Raw genomic sequence first — 14,532 nt, forward strand, 5'->3', positions numbered from 1 at the left:
TCGGTCCTGCCCCAAAGCTGGTGGAACTCTTTGCCCAGTTCCATCAGGGGCCTGCGGGACCTTATGCAGTTCCGCGGAGCCTGCAAGGCAGAGATGTTCCATCAGGCTTTTGGCTGAGGACAACGACGGTTTTCCATCTTGGCTGGCACCCTTCCCATTCCTTGCTGTCTACATCCATTCGCCCTCCTACCCCGTCCATGAAGAAGCTGGCAGTGGGAGTTGGAAGGAGGATTGGTTATTCACCATCTGTTTGTTTTTAATATTGTATTAACATTTTAATTAATTTTATCTTGTTTTATTTCGGGTTCTCCATCGCCCAGAGCCCAGCAGTAGCAGGGGTGGGGTGATTCATTGATAATGATGATGATAATAAGACAGTGGGGACGATCAGGGCCGGCTCGAGGGGTTTCTGCGCCCTAGGCGAGGCTGCCTTGTGGTGCAGATGCCAACCTCCCGGTGGGGCCTGGAGACTTCTGGAGCCAGCCACCCTTTTGCTACCGCCTCCCCCCCACAGCTGTCTGACCCAGCGAGCACGCCCCACAAGTTTTCTGCAGCGCTCCCCAAGATGGAAGAGAGATTTCTCTCGTGCTTTGCTTCCGAAGGCAGTTTGGGAAGGAGGTGGGGGGGGATCCTGTCTCCAGGCGGGGGATGCTCACCGGATGCCTCTCCCCAATTAGCGAAGTGCTTGCGGGCTTTTGGTGGTGGGGGGGGGAGGCACAGCTCGGCGCCCCATCCAGGGCCCAGCACTCTAGGCGAATGCCTAGTTCGCCTAGTGGGTGAGCCGGCCTTGGGGACGATCGGGGCTGGGTAAAGACAGAAGGACAAGGAACTGTCCGATTCACAGCTAAACTCCAGGAAACCCCAAACCTCTTTGGTCGGAGTCACACAAGCAGTTACAACCAACTCCTTGAAGGGCTTTAACTTCCCTCCTTTCTCCTTGGAACAAGATTTAACGAGAGGGGAAAAAGGATTCTCAGAGGAAAATATGAACACACTTTCCCCACGCTGACTGGCAGGGGTCTCCCAGGGTAGCAGGCAGAGAAAGGCATTCCCCAGCCCCACATCTGCTACCTGTGATTCTAACGTTGTGGGTTTTTTTAAAAAAAACCACGATTAGATATGTGTATTTAATTAATCAGAGGGGAGCAGCCTCTCAGTTGTGAATGAGGAGAGTCAGTGCACGAATACTTTATAGGCATCCTTCAGCCGGAGATGCCAGGAATAGACGCTCGGACCCTCTCTGCCCCCGAGTCCCATCCCTCCCCTCCCCCTCGGCATAAAGAAGTAATCCGAAGAGCTCCATCATATGGAGTTTGCTATCATCAGAGAAGGACCCGCCCCCACCCTTTCCCAGATTGCCTCTGCTCATCCCACATAGAGAAGATGGTTGCTTCCTCTTCAAAAAGGGAATTCTGGGATATCTCCACAGGACACTGCTGAATGCCACTCTCTTTTTTGAGAGGAAAAATTGAGATTGACATACTTTGAACACAAGGTGGGTGAACTGACGTCTCCCCTGCTGGCTTCCAGGGGAAACCCTTCTTCACTTCTACATTCCCTCCCCCTTTTGTGCCCAGTTTGGATGAGCTTCGCAGTCTTGGCCCAGGAGCAGTGATCCTCCTTCCCTGATTCAGCCAGTTCCTTCTGACTTACCACACAAGCGTCTGGGATCCCATGACACCGACTCATCTCCTCACAGCTTGGTAGGTGGCCAGCATGCTGAGGATTACCCCTCTAGAAAGAGGGGGAGCTGCAAGGGGGAAACACAAAACCAACTTAGAGAACCAAGAAGCATCAGGAAAGCCTGAAGTGCTGTCAGGGTTGCCAACTCTGGGCTGGGAAATCCTGGAGACTTGGAGGTGGAGTCCGGGAAAGGCAGAATTTAGGAGAGGAGGAAGTTCGGTTGGGATGTGATGCCACAGAATATGCTCTCCAAAGCTGCCATTTTCTCCAGGGGAACCAATTCCTAAGGTCTGCAGGTCAGTTGTAATTCCAGGAGATATCCAGGTCCCACCTGGGAGTTGGCAACCCGAAGTGCTGCAGACCCCTGAAACCTAGAAGACCTCCATAACCAGTGGTATGCAGATAAATGTTTATCAACCGGCTCTCTGGAAAAAATGTGTGTGTGTGTACAGTAATAATAATAATAATAATATGTACAAAATTCTGTATAGACAATTGATTCTTACAGAATGCTTTCGTCGATTTCTGCGGAACTCTTGTATCCGAAGCCAACCTTTGGCTGCAATTCAACCATGACTTGACAAATGGAGTTGCATCCCAATCCACTATCTCTTTCCCCAAAATGTATTGTCATTAAATTTGATATGTGATCTACTGTTAAACTGTTTCTCACCCTTGTACCAATTATATTCATGTAACTGAAACCTCTTTCAGCATCGGCACTACTGATTGCACTAGGGATGCATCCTAGAGCTCCCAATGACTTTTCAACTGGCTTGTAAAATTCCTGAAAATTTAACAATTGGCTCTCGCAAGCGGATACAAGCTAGCTCCGACATACCAGTGGTCCATCTAAGCTGTGGAGTCTTGTGAGCAAACATTGTTGAGCTACCGGCATGAAAGTTGTGAGCGAGCAATTTGGCTACTGCATAAATTAGTTTGCCCTGGAGCCGTCTTTCCCGAGCTAAGACAAAAATGTGCGAGCTGGAGGCTAAAAAATTGTGAGCTAGCTCACACTAACTCAGCTTAGGGGGAACACTGCAACACACCACTGCCCATAACCAATGCTCCCTCTAAGCCGTGGAGTCTTGTGAGCAAACATTCTACTTTGTGAGACAAAGATCCGTGAGCCGGAGGCTAAAAAACCGTGAGCTAGCTCACACTAACTCAGCTTAGAGGGAACACTGCCCATAACCCCCTTCTCCCTCGACCTCACAAGGACCAACCACACCATCCTCAAATCCCTGAAATCCTCCGTAGACAAAGGTTGAAATCATAGCTGCATTGAAAAAAGGACCTCAATTATCATTCCGGATGATTCCCCGACCTGCATCACCATTCACACATTACCCTTCTCTCAGAAAGTTTCTCACCATAAAGAAAGCCAGTCAGCTGATGGTTGTAGCAAAGTTTAGGAGGCAACACTTTGAAGCGAAAAGGAAAATATATACCTGCCCGATGTGCTGCCATAGCCAAAACAAGTCATTTCCTGATCTCTTACTAAAGGGAATAAAAAGGAGAGAGAATGTGTATTTGGGAAAGGGGAATTCCCAAACACATTTAACACAATGGAAAAAATAGTGAGTGGAGACCTAAAAGAATGAATTTCAGATAGAATCGGATCTTCTCACTTGCTACCAACATCACAAAGAAGGTTGGAATGCAGCTCTAAAGCCAATTTCCTACATGACTTCATAGGAAAGTCCAGACAAGCATATTTAAAAGTGTCTTTGTTTGCCACATTTTTAATTACACCCTTTCCCCCAGTAGCTCCGGGAGCTCCCTTTCCTAACTTTTTGGCCTAAAACGACTATGCAAGGTAGGATAGGCTAAGAGAAGGTGACTCCCCCAAGGTCATGCCTCAAGACGTGTTGCTACATGGGGATTTGAACCTAGGTCTCTCCAGTTCCAGTCTACCTCTCACGTATACAGCAACAGCAGGTGAGAAGTCCAAAAGTCTTTAAAGTGGTTACACCTGTGATTTCTGTCCAACAATGCAGTTTTGCATGCTCACCTGCAATCTCCCATACATTGCAATTGACACCATTTCACCTCCCTATAGAACCCAGGAGTCCTGGCTCCCAACCACTTTCTGCTCCAACCAACTTAACATCCTTCTTGGACATGGCAGTTAAAGATAACACAGCGTATGCAACACACCTTGATTTCAGCAAGGTTTTTATAATACCTGCACAGCTTTAGAAGTAAACTGGAATAAGAGGTGTGACCTTTAAGGGGACGCATAACTGATGGCAAAACCACATGCACGTTGAGGGGTAAAGGTCAAGCAGGGAATTCAAGAAGCCTTTTTGCCCAGTCTTCTCCTATACAAGTGACTAGATCAAAGAGGAATCAATTGACTAGAGTTTGTGGATGAAATGCCCTGACCTGGATGGCCCAGGTTAGCCCGATCTCATCAGGTCTCGGAAGCTAAGCAGGGTCAGTCTTGGTCAGTATTTGGATGGGAGACCTCCAAGGAATACCAGGGGTGTGACACAAAGGCAGCCAATGGCAAACCACCTCTGAAATATCTCCTGCCTTAAAAAACAAGTCTAGCTCACCACCTATTGGCGCATAGCGTTAACAGAGCTAGAACTTCTGGCTGCCAGACAATCTTAGGATCTCCTGGCTATATTATACACAATGCCATACGACGATGATTATAATAATAATGTGGATGAAACAGAACTGGGGGAACTCCATAGACTTCAGGGAATATGGTAAAATTCAGGATGACTTTGTTATCCCGAGGGGGGAATTCATGGAGGATAGATCTGTGACTAGGCTGAGAAAGAGTGACCGGCCCAAGGCCACCCAGTGAGTTTACAAAGTCATCTATTCCTTCTTACCTAATGAGTCTCCCAGGGAGGGAAGGGGGCATGGTACAGCCCAATCTTGTCAGATCCCAGAAGCTAAGCAGGGTTGGTATTTGGAAGGGAGACCACCATGGAAGACTCTGCAGGGGAAGGCAAAGGCCAACCACCTCTACTTCTCCCTTCCCTTGAAAGCCCCTCGCTGGAGTCAGTATGTCAGCTGTGACCTGATGGCACTTTACAGGCACAATGAGTCACCCAAGTAGGTAGAGAAGGCGACATTCTTCTCTCTCTGTGGCCTGGTTTGGGGGCTTCTTCACCCACCCAGAGGCCCAGTAATTTACAGTGATTTGGAGCTCATCTGGCTGGGGACTCAATGTATGTCAGGAAATGTTAAACAGATACCCTTGATCTAGACAGGTGGTCTTCCCAGAAGACACCTCTTCCTTTGTATCTTCTTCTACAGATATAAAGGAACTATCTTTCCACACTTCTGCCCACTTGTACCTATTACCAGAGAATGAATGTTGCATTTCCTTGTTGGGTCTTTGTTTTTATACTTAGCTAACCTCTACTTGAAAATCCACAAATACTTGGCATGGCTTCCGGATAACATCAATAAAACAATAGAACGGTCTTATCTCTCTTCACCCAGACTGTTTTACTTGGACACTAACTATTTTCCTAAAGTCAGATTAGAGGAGAGCCAAATGCCCTTTTATTAACCACCACAAAAATCCTAATTAATATAGTTACAGATTATTTGGGGGGAAAAACAAAAAAAAACCCCACTTCAGTCCCTTCCTTTCAAAGGGGGAAAAGTGGGACTTTTTAACACTGGACAAAAATCGCATCGTAAATGAATGGCTAATCCCTCAAGTGATTTGAAAACAACAATGGCTCTGATTTCTTATCGTTTACAGACTCTGCCAAAGCCTTCAGTGAAAGGTTAGCACCAATGAGCTCTGGTTTCGTTCATTCACACACAAAACCTCTGTGTACTTCCTGATATAAATATTTTGATGAGTAATACATTCAATATTGACACTGTCGATTTCTAGTTCTCTGGTTTTCTTGGTCATGTTCTGTATTGTACGGTCAAGTTTGTTGGCTTGTATTGTCACTTTAGGGATTTTTATTTTTTTATATATATATATACACACATATATATACATATATATACAATGTTTCCCCGAAAATAAGACACTGTATTATGTTTATTTTTTCTCAAGAAGACACACTAGGGCTTATACCACAAATGCATAGAAATCCTGCTAGGGCTTATTTTTGGGGTAGGTCTTATTTTCGGGGAAACAGGGTAGTGTGCTGTGTACAGTCATGTAAAAATAATTTATTTTATTTAAAACATTTTCACTACTCAGAGATTAAGCCCTCTTTTCCCCTTACTCAAATCAGATGAGTAATGCCTGTAAGCAGGGGTCATTTCGTAGAAAAAGAGCTAGGGGGACTCATTAGCATAACTCATTAGCATATGCCACACCCCCTGACATCACCGGAAGTGTGTCCTCCCCACAGCCGGCGGCGACCTCCAGCGGGCACCAGCAGGGAGCTCCAGGCCCCGCCCTCCCGCACCTCACCCGGGGGGATGGCGTCCCCCCACGTCCCCCCCCCAAATGACCCCTGCCTGTAAGAATGGAGGGGGGGGGGTGTCACTCGCTTTCCAAATTCATACCTTTAAGTTTATAGCAAGGTATCCCAGATTAAACTCACATACAAGGCAATTCGAAAGACACTTTCCTGGGAGTAAGCCCCACTGAGTAGTCTAAGCAGACCTACCTAGAACTGATCTCTCAGAGTCAACCTAGATGCGATACCAGGAGATTAGGGTTACCAGCTCTGGGTTGAGAAATGCCTGGAGATTTTGGGGGTGGAGCCTGAGAAGGGCGGGATTTGGGGAGGGTTACGATGCCATAGAGTGTACTTTCCAGAGCAGCCATTTTTCTCCAGAGGAACTGATCTCTTTCGCCTGAAGATCAGATGTAATTCCAGGAGACCTCCAGCCACCACCTGGAGGTTGGCACCCCTATGTAGATTTGAAACTTTGTTTTATAGCAGCTATTGGGGGAGATGTACAGGGGAGGGGAAGTGTTTTGCTGCATGGGGGAGGAATGTACAAGTATCATATGGGTGTGTTGAGGACAGGAAAATGCCACAACCTCTGTCCAGATTGTAGTCCCCACTGGCTCCTACTAAACTTGGAAAAGCGAGCACAAAAACTGACCACTTAGCATTATGCCCAGTTCAGTTCTTAAGTACGTAGAGAAGCCTCCTTAAATTGTTGCTGTTGCTTGGGAACTGGTGTAGACTAATAGCTGAAAAGCCAGAGATCTGTGAGGGAATGGGTTCAAATCTCGCCTCTGTTCAAAGCTCAGTCTGTGGCCTCAGGGAAGCTCATGTCTTTGGGTCTCACTTTGCTCTCCTTCCATCTGTAATACGGTCACAATAATAATGGGCTGTTATAAGAATTTTGACGAGAAAAAGCATGGAATGCCCTTTGAATGCTAAAAGTACCACGTAAATGCGAAGTCTTTATAATTACTGCTAAGAATTACTGCTTAACGCAGAGCCTTTTATTAGAATTATATGAGTGAAATTAGGCAGGTCCCCATTCCCAAGGGAGTTTGCATTGTAAAACAGACTGTATCTGGCACTGGTAAATATTCCTAGTTTAGTATCACCTTCATACTCATAAAACAGGGGTGGGCAACATGGTACCCGAAGGTGCCCACCAACACTTTTCTTGGTGACCTCCAAGTGATTTTAGAAAGTGGGCGGGGCCAGGTGGGCTTTTCCCAAAAAGGGCTTCTGATTGGCCAATGAAGACCTGATTGGCTGCTCAGATTTTTAAAAAATTGCTTTGGCGGCAGCTGCCACCACAACACAAGGATCCTCACTGTGTCACTGAAAGAATGCTGTGTATAAGCAAGAAAGTACTTGTAAATGTGAAGAAATGCATTCTTCCCCCTGGGGGGGCGGGTTCGAAATGAGCAAAACCTCCACTTTGTGTTCTAAAACTTTTTTTTCCCTTCTGGCCAGAGAACAGGCTGGGAAGGAGGAAGTCAGTCAATGACCTTCCAAGTTTATCTCAGCTACCTCTTAAGAAATGCTAATAGGTCTAGCTACAGACAATAGCTCCCTCCCCCTTCTCCTAGCAGGGAACAGAGATTTGGAAGAGTTAAATGCTAGAGAGGCTTGAGGAAAGAAATTCTGGAGAATTCAGGAAGAGCTTCTCTGGCCTGGCCTAACCTGGTCAGTGGGAGGAGATACAGATATGAAGCAGGGAGGAGGTCTCTTTTCTTTGGGTGCTGAGTCCATGAGAGCACACAGACCTCTCCACTAGGAAGGAAGCCATTGACCATATGCTGGCCTACAGAGCAGGAGGTATCTTCAAGGTAATGGTAACTCTGTAGAGATCTAGAACTCCTAAGCTAAAGCGTCTGCCCTATTTTTTAACATCTGATAGGGCGTGTATAGACAGAGGGACAGATGATTTGCATTTTGCCCATTTCTTTTTTAATCCTTTGTTCAATCTGGTGCTGGGCTAAAAGTATGCACATAAACATTTTCTTTTTAATAAATACTTTATAACTTTTGACCTCCACCATCTCATACATGCTATTTTAAACAGAGCGCCAGGGAGAAGGCAGGCAGTTGGCAAGTGGCTATTCCTCCAGGAGTGCACAAGGCAGTAATCTGTTCCCATGGTGAACAGGTGCTCAGCAGCACGAGACACAGAGGCAAGGCCTCAGAACTGGAAGGGAAGCTGGGAGTCCTGACCCTCCTAGTGGGCAATTCCTTACAAAGGTTAGGTGGTGGCAGCAGGCTACCTGAGTGTGAAAGAAAAGCCTCTCCAGGTGTCGAGAAAAACCTTGGAAGACAGGGTGGAATAGGGCCTGCAGGCCAGAGTGAGCCCATTCTGCCACAATCTGAGGGCACGTTGGGATAAGGACAAACAGAGAACTCGATTGGCCAGGGATTGTGAATTTGGCACACCCATGCACAGAGAGAGCAACGGAAGTTTTGTTTTTTCAGGTCAACTGGGGTAGGGTCAGAACAGACTAGCTAGGATGGAGTTAGCAGAGCAAGTGAGAATTCTTAAGGTGACAAGAGAAGAGCTGCAGGAAGAATGCCAGAAGCAGCAGACAGATTATGAGAGCAGGACTGTTGATGAAATGAAGGCTCTCCTGCTAGGCTGTGGCAAGTCCATAGGGGCAGCTGCAGCTGAGTGCCCAAGCCAGCTGGACGAAGTCAGGTTCAAGGAGCTAGAGATGGAGAGGCTGCAGTTGCAGGCACAGACGGGAATAGAGACCCAGAAACTGAAGTTGTGAGAGGAGCAGCAGGAGGAGGAGAGGGAGGCCCGTAAGTTTGAGAGGGAAGAAAAACTGCAGGAGAGAAGGGAAAAACTATAGGAGGAGCAGCGAAGGATGCAGGAAGAACAGCTAAAGGAATAGCGAAGGATGCTGGTGAAACAGCGAAGACACAGCCATAAGATGATGCACCTGCAGGCCAAGCAAAGCAGGAAAATAAAAGTCCCCCCCCCAAAAAAAGATTTTGTTCCATACAAGGAGGGGGAACACCCCTCAGTATATCGTTCAAATTTTGAGAAAGCAGCTATGCAGTGGGGAATTGCTGAGGCAGACTACATGCCCTACCTCTGTAGCTTCCTAACTGGGGAGCTAGTTGCTATCTACCACAGCATGACTGGGTGGGGTGGGGGGAGTAAATTTTAAAGATTTCAAAGCCACTTTCGAAAGCAGTTTCGGGGTTTGTTCCCACAGCAATGCAAAACCTATTCAGAGTATGTGGTAAAAATGAGTGAGATGGGGTGGAGCAGTGGAGCTTCTGCGTGAAATGTTGAAGAGTTTCTCTTACAGGCAAGCATAAGCTCACTTTCTGATTGGGATGCCAGCCTCCAGGTGGGACCTGGGGATCCCCCAGAATTACAGCTCATCTCTAGACTACAGAGATCGGTTCCCCTGGAGGTGCTCTGGAGGGTGGACTCCATGGTATAGTACCCCGCTAAGGTTCCTGTCCTCCCCAGGCTCCATCCCCAGATGTCCAGGAGTTTCCCAACCTGGATCTTGTTGGAAATATGTGTGTGTTGCAAGGTCTAACTCAGTCATTATAGGGTTAATCCGTTTACCTTGTGTGCTATTGTTTAGACTGACCTGGAAGGGAAACCTGGCACAGAGCCAATGGGAAGAAAGCCCAGGAAATCTAAGTCTGTTTACTCACAATCATTGGTTAATGTATTCAGGTGATTTCATTCTAGGGGTCAAGAAGAAGAAGAATCTCCACTGTTATTGTTGTGAGACCGTGTGGTCGGTCTGTTCTGTAGCTGTAGAGATGTAGCCTTAGGTCTTTGTTATTTTGTAGATTTCCCTGTGTACCCTTCCCTTTAAAAATAAAGATTTTTACACAGAAAGAAATGCCTCCTCTCCAGTGAAGCAAAGATCCATTCAGGGCCAGCTCACCCACTAGGCGAACTAGGCATTCGCCTAGAGCGCCGGGCCCTGGATGGGGCGCCAAGCTGTGCCTCCCCCCCTCCTCCCCCCCTTTGGTGTTGGTGGCGGTGGGGGGAGGTGGTGGTGGTGGCGGCAGCAAAAGGGTGGCTGGCTCCAGAGGTCTCCAGGCCCCACCGGGAAGTTGGCATCTGCGCCATAAGACAGCCTCGCCTAGGGCACAGAAACACCTTGAGCCGGCCCTGGATCCATTGCAAACTCTGAATATCTAAGTATTTTTTGCCAATTTTCCCAACAACAAACAGTCCAGTGGCACCTTTAAGACCAAGGTTTATTCAGGTACCAGCTCTCCCTCCTCTGCGAGGACTGATCTGCACGTTCCCCCCCCTCCCAATAACTAGCAATCCAAAACAGCCCAGTGGAGCCTAAGCGGTGGGTGTTGCCTTCTGACACACTTCCGGTGATGTCAGGGGGCGTGCCATATGCAAATACGTTATGCTAATGAGTTATGCTAATGAGCTCCTGCACCTCTTTTTCTACGAAATGACTCCTGATCATGTCCATAATGATAAGCCACCAAGGAAAGCCCTGAGGGTTGAAACCTGGCTGTCAAATCTTCAGACAAATACCATAACCTGTTTAGTGACTTGTTTTTCAATCCAGGTAATGGAATTTGTCCATTTGTACACGTTTTATCAAGCCATCTGGACCGTCAGTGGTTGCTAATAAGTCAAAGGCCTCCCTCATTACTGGAATGATTACACCTTTTTATCTTTGAAGCGGCGTTTGAAAGCCATGTAACAACTTGTGATACTGTTGTACTGAGTGTAGCACATGAACCTTAAGTCTTTGCTTTCTTCTCATTCTTTTGAAAGGAGCATCAACATCAATCAATACCTGCAAGCTGGAGCAGATTGAGAGGTGAGGAAAAAAGGCGATTACGGGTTTACAACTGTTCTCAGAACAAGGCATATTAAGCTTAAGTTTTAGGGTGGGCCTGAAATCATTGAGTTAGGTGGACAACAGAACGGTTCGTGAAAGTCATCGTTAGTCGATGCAGACTAGGGATGGGAAGGAACCGGCTCACAAACTAAAGTTTGCGACAAATTTTGGTCGGTTCATGCTTCGTGAAGTCAAGTGTGTGGCAGGTCACCTGGCGGGAACTTTCAAAATGTTTGTGGAGGTGCCTGCCAGTTCATGGTCATTTTGACAGATGCTGGTTCAGGAGTGTACAGAATGGATCTTGTGCAAGCTAGAGACACCAAACATCCAACAGACCTGCCCTGGATGCTCCGCTATACCCCCCCCCCAAGTTTGGTGTCTCTAGCTTGCACAGGATCCGTTCTATACACACCTGAACCCTGGTCATCTTGACAGGCACAGGTTCAGGAGTGTATAGAATGGATGCTGTGTACAGAATGGATCCGGAACCTCCTGAACCTGCGTTTGTCAAAATGACCACCTGTCGGCTGTATTCTGATAGGCGCCAGTTCAGGAGTGTGTAGAATGATCCGGTGCAAGGTAGAGACACCAAACTCACAGGGTATCTCTGGCTCTCTTTGACCTGCCCTCCAACTTTGGTGAGGATTGGATTTAAGGGGTCCGAGTTACAGCCCCCCCCCAAAGAAGGTTCCCCCCAGGAAAGTGCTTCCTGGGGAAATGACAGGTGGTAATTTCCCCAGAAAGCACTTTCCTGGGGGCACCATCTCTGGGGGCTGTAACTCAGACCCCATAAATACAATCTTCACCAAACGTTTAAGGCAGGTAGAGGAGAGTCATCCAGAGATCCCCTGTGAGTTTGGTATCCCTAATACACAGGGGGGGGGCATTCTACTCAGTCACGAACCTCACAAACTGAACCAGGCTAAAAATTCGTGACGGTCCATGGTTTGCGAATGGGGCACATCATGAACCTTGAACCGAACTGCATTTTCCCGGTTCGTCACCATCCCTAATGCAGACCCATTGAATAAAAGGCCCAAAGTTCATATGAATGCTGATGGGGTCTAAATCAGCTCAGACAGCCCAGGAAAGAAATCTAGAAGCCACAGACAATTCTGTGCTGCGGCACTAGACTGGCTTAATTTTGTTGCAACAGATTGCTACCCTACAGTTGCCAACTCTTAATTATGGAAATTTCAGGAGGATGGAGTTTGGGAACAGGAGGGTGCTTGTCATGTCCAGGTCAAAGGTCAACGCCTCCCCTTCCTGTGAGGCCACTTCAACCAAAATTCAAATTTTAAATTTAAATTTCCAGCCTTGTATCACTCAACCAAAAATATCTCTCAAAATAGCTCAGGTTTTTTTCAGTGTTGAGGAGAAAAATCCAGCTGGAACACCCATAACAGGATGCTAGCCAACAGCAGTCTCATCCTCCTCTCAGTCCCCAACTGGATCTAGCCCAGAGGTGTCAAACTCATTTGTTATAAGGGCCACATCTGACATAAATGCCACTTTGTTGGGCCATGCCATGTGTGCCATAAAATGTAACATGCGGTACCAGAGATATAAATTGTATAAAGATGATTTCAGATGCTGAATGGCAATAGCAGGCAAATGACAACAGCAGGCTTGATTGGATTTGGTATGATATGCAGAGGAGTAGAAGGCATGGAGAAATCAGCATTGGTAATGAGACAGGAAGCCTAGGTCTTGATTCAGTCCAGAAGGATGCAAAGAATAAATGGATATGTCTGATATTAGAAACAACAACATTCAAAAACCTATGGGGGAACATTTAACCTTCCAGAACATTCAGTTGCTGACCTAAGAGTAGCAGTTCTCTTACAAAGGAATTACAAAGGGAGATTAGAGAGAGACTGCTAAATTGCAACTAATAATGAAGCTCAAGAGAATGTATCCTCCTGGACTGAACTGAGACCTAGGTTTCTTGTCTCATTACCAGCACCTGCTATTGTCATTTGGCATCTGAAATCACTCCTCTCTCCAAGATAAAAGGACCAATGGACTCACATTCTAGCTGCATCTGAAGAACTGACTCACGAATGCTTGTGCCCTGCTACAAATTTTGTTAATCATTAAGGTACTACTGGATTCTTGCTCCTTTCCACTAAATAAGACTGCAAGCTGTGCTGTTACATTTCTTTTTCTCTCTCTTCATCTGTTAGAACTGGAGAGGGGGATCTCTCCAAGTGAAATAATGTACTGATTTCAGACTGGGCAAAATCCACTCAGTGCTAGTGATGATAATGAAGCTGTTAAAAAAGCAAAGCGGGAGTGAAGAAAGGCAGCCAGCAAGGTGGGATGGGAGAAAGGGAGACCTATTGAATTGGAACACATGGACCATACATGTATTTTTAAATACTTAGCCATCTACTCCCAGTCATTAAACAATGGAATCTAGTCCAAGAGCTCTAATTCCTAATCAGGGTCTTTTTGAAAGAAAATAAAATCCCAGATAGGCACAGAGAAATCTAATCTGAAAAAAACTTTTCAGAATAAGCCAAAATAATTTCCTTTTAATTCTTATTTTCCCTTATCCTAACGCATCTCTTTGCTGTGCCCCTTCCTTTTTAAACATGTAGATGTGTGTGCGTGTGCGTGTGTGTGAGAGAGAGAGAGAGAGAGAGATCGATCAAGGAACAAACAGGGTGATCTCAATGTAAATTGTATATGTCAGAAGAATCCCCCCTCCCTTTGAAGAAGTGTGCATGCACACAAAAGCTTATACCTGAAATTCAACTTTGTTGGTCTCAAAGGTGCCATGGGACTCTGACTTTGTTTTCTCTCTCGTGCTCTCTCCCTCCCCCTCCCTTCCTTCCCAAAGGAGGAGAGTGAGGAGGAGCCAATGGAGGGAAGGGAGGCTTGGCTCTGTGTCTCTCCCGAGTCCCGCACAGTTGAGTGAGCTGGGTAAAAGCAAGCTGTGATGCAGCAGCAGCCCCAGAGAAGGAAGCAGGAGAGAGCCAGTTGCTTGTGGGCTGGATACGAGCCCTGCAGGGGCTGGTTCCGGCCCACAGGCCATATGTTTGACACCCCTGCTCTAGCCTTTAGTGTCTTTATGGATAACTATCAGTAAGTTTCACCTCATCTCTGTGGTATAACATAGAAGAAAGGGAAGTTCTTAAAGCATGCACCCTCTGTAGCCACTCCGTTTATGCTAGCCTCTGTGGTTCATCCATGGGAACCGATCTGTGTAGTCTGTTATAATTCCAGGAGAACTCTAGGGCCCACCTGGATGTTATCAACCCTAAACTGCTCCCCTCAGGAATTAAGAGTCTGAGGGACAGTGTGTGTAGTGGTTAGATTGCTGGAGTTGGCCTGTAGTAAGCCTTGGTTTAATTCCCTGTTCAGAACACAATGTTTATGGGGTGACTTTGGGCTGACGGGTCTATCTTTGCGCAGCCTCCCTCTCAGGGTAGTTGTGAGGGAGAAAATGGTATCCCCATCCCGAATTCTTAGGAAGAAAGCTGGTGTCTAAATGTGAGGAGGGGATTAAAAGAACAGAACAAGGATAACAGTAGAATCATATAAATCTTTGGGACAGCCCCCTTGAGAATGTTATCCACATTTCCAAGAACCCCATCTGAAAAACG

The 14,532-nt window shown here is 46.7% G+C and overlaps 1 protein-coding gene across 1 annotated transcript in view; it reads right to left on the reverse strand.

Annotated features, from left to right (window-relative positions):
* FLT3LG (fms related tyrosine kinase 3 ligand) overlaps window positions 1-1,717 on the reverse strand; it is a 17,470-nt gene extending 15,753 nt beyond the window's left edge. Inside the window, exon 1 of the mRNA XM_015418557.1 lies at window positions 1,654-1,717. Coding sequence (XP_015274043.1) covers window positions 1,654-1,689 — 36 coding nt within the window. The 5' untranslated portion in view covers window positions 1,690-1,717. The remainder of the gene's footprint in view (window positions 1-1,653) is intronic.
* Between the last annotated feature and the right edge of the window lie 12,815 nt (window positions 1,718-14,532).

The sequence above is a fragment of the Gekko japonicus genome, unplaced genomic scaffold (assembly GCF_001447785.1).
Source record: "Gekko japonicus isolate JY-2015 unplaced genomic scaffold, Gekko_japonicus_V1.1 scaffold299, whole genome shotgun sequence".
NCBI classification, from domain to species: Eukaryota; Metazoa; Chordata; class Lepidosauria; order Squamata; family Gekkonidae; genus Gekko; species Gekko japonicus.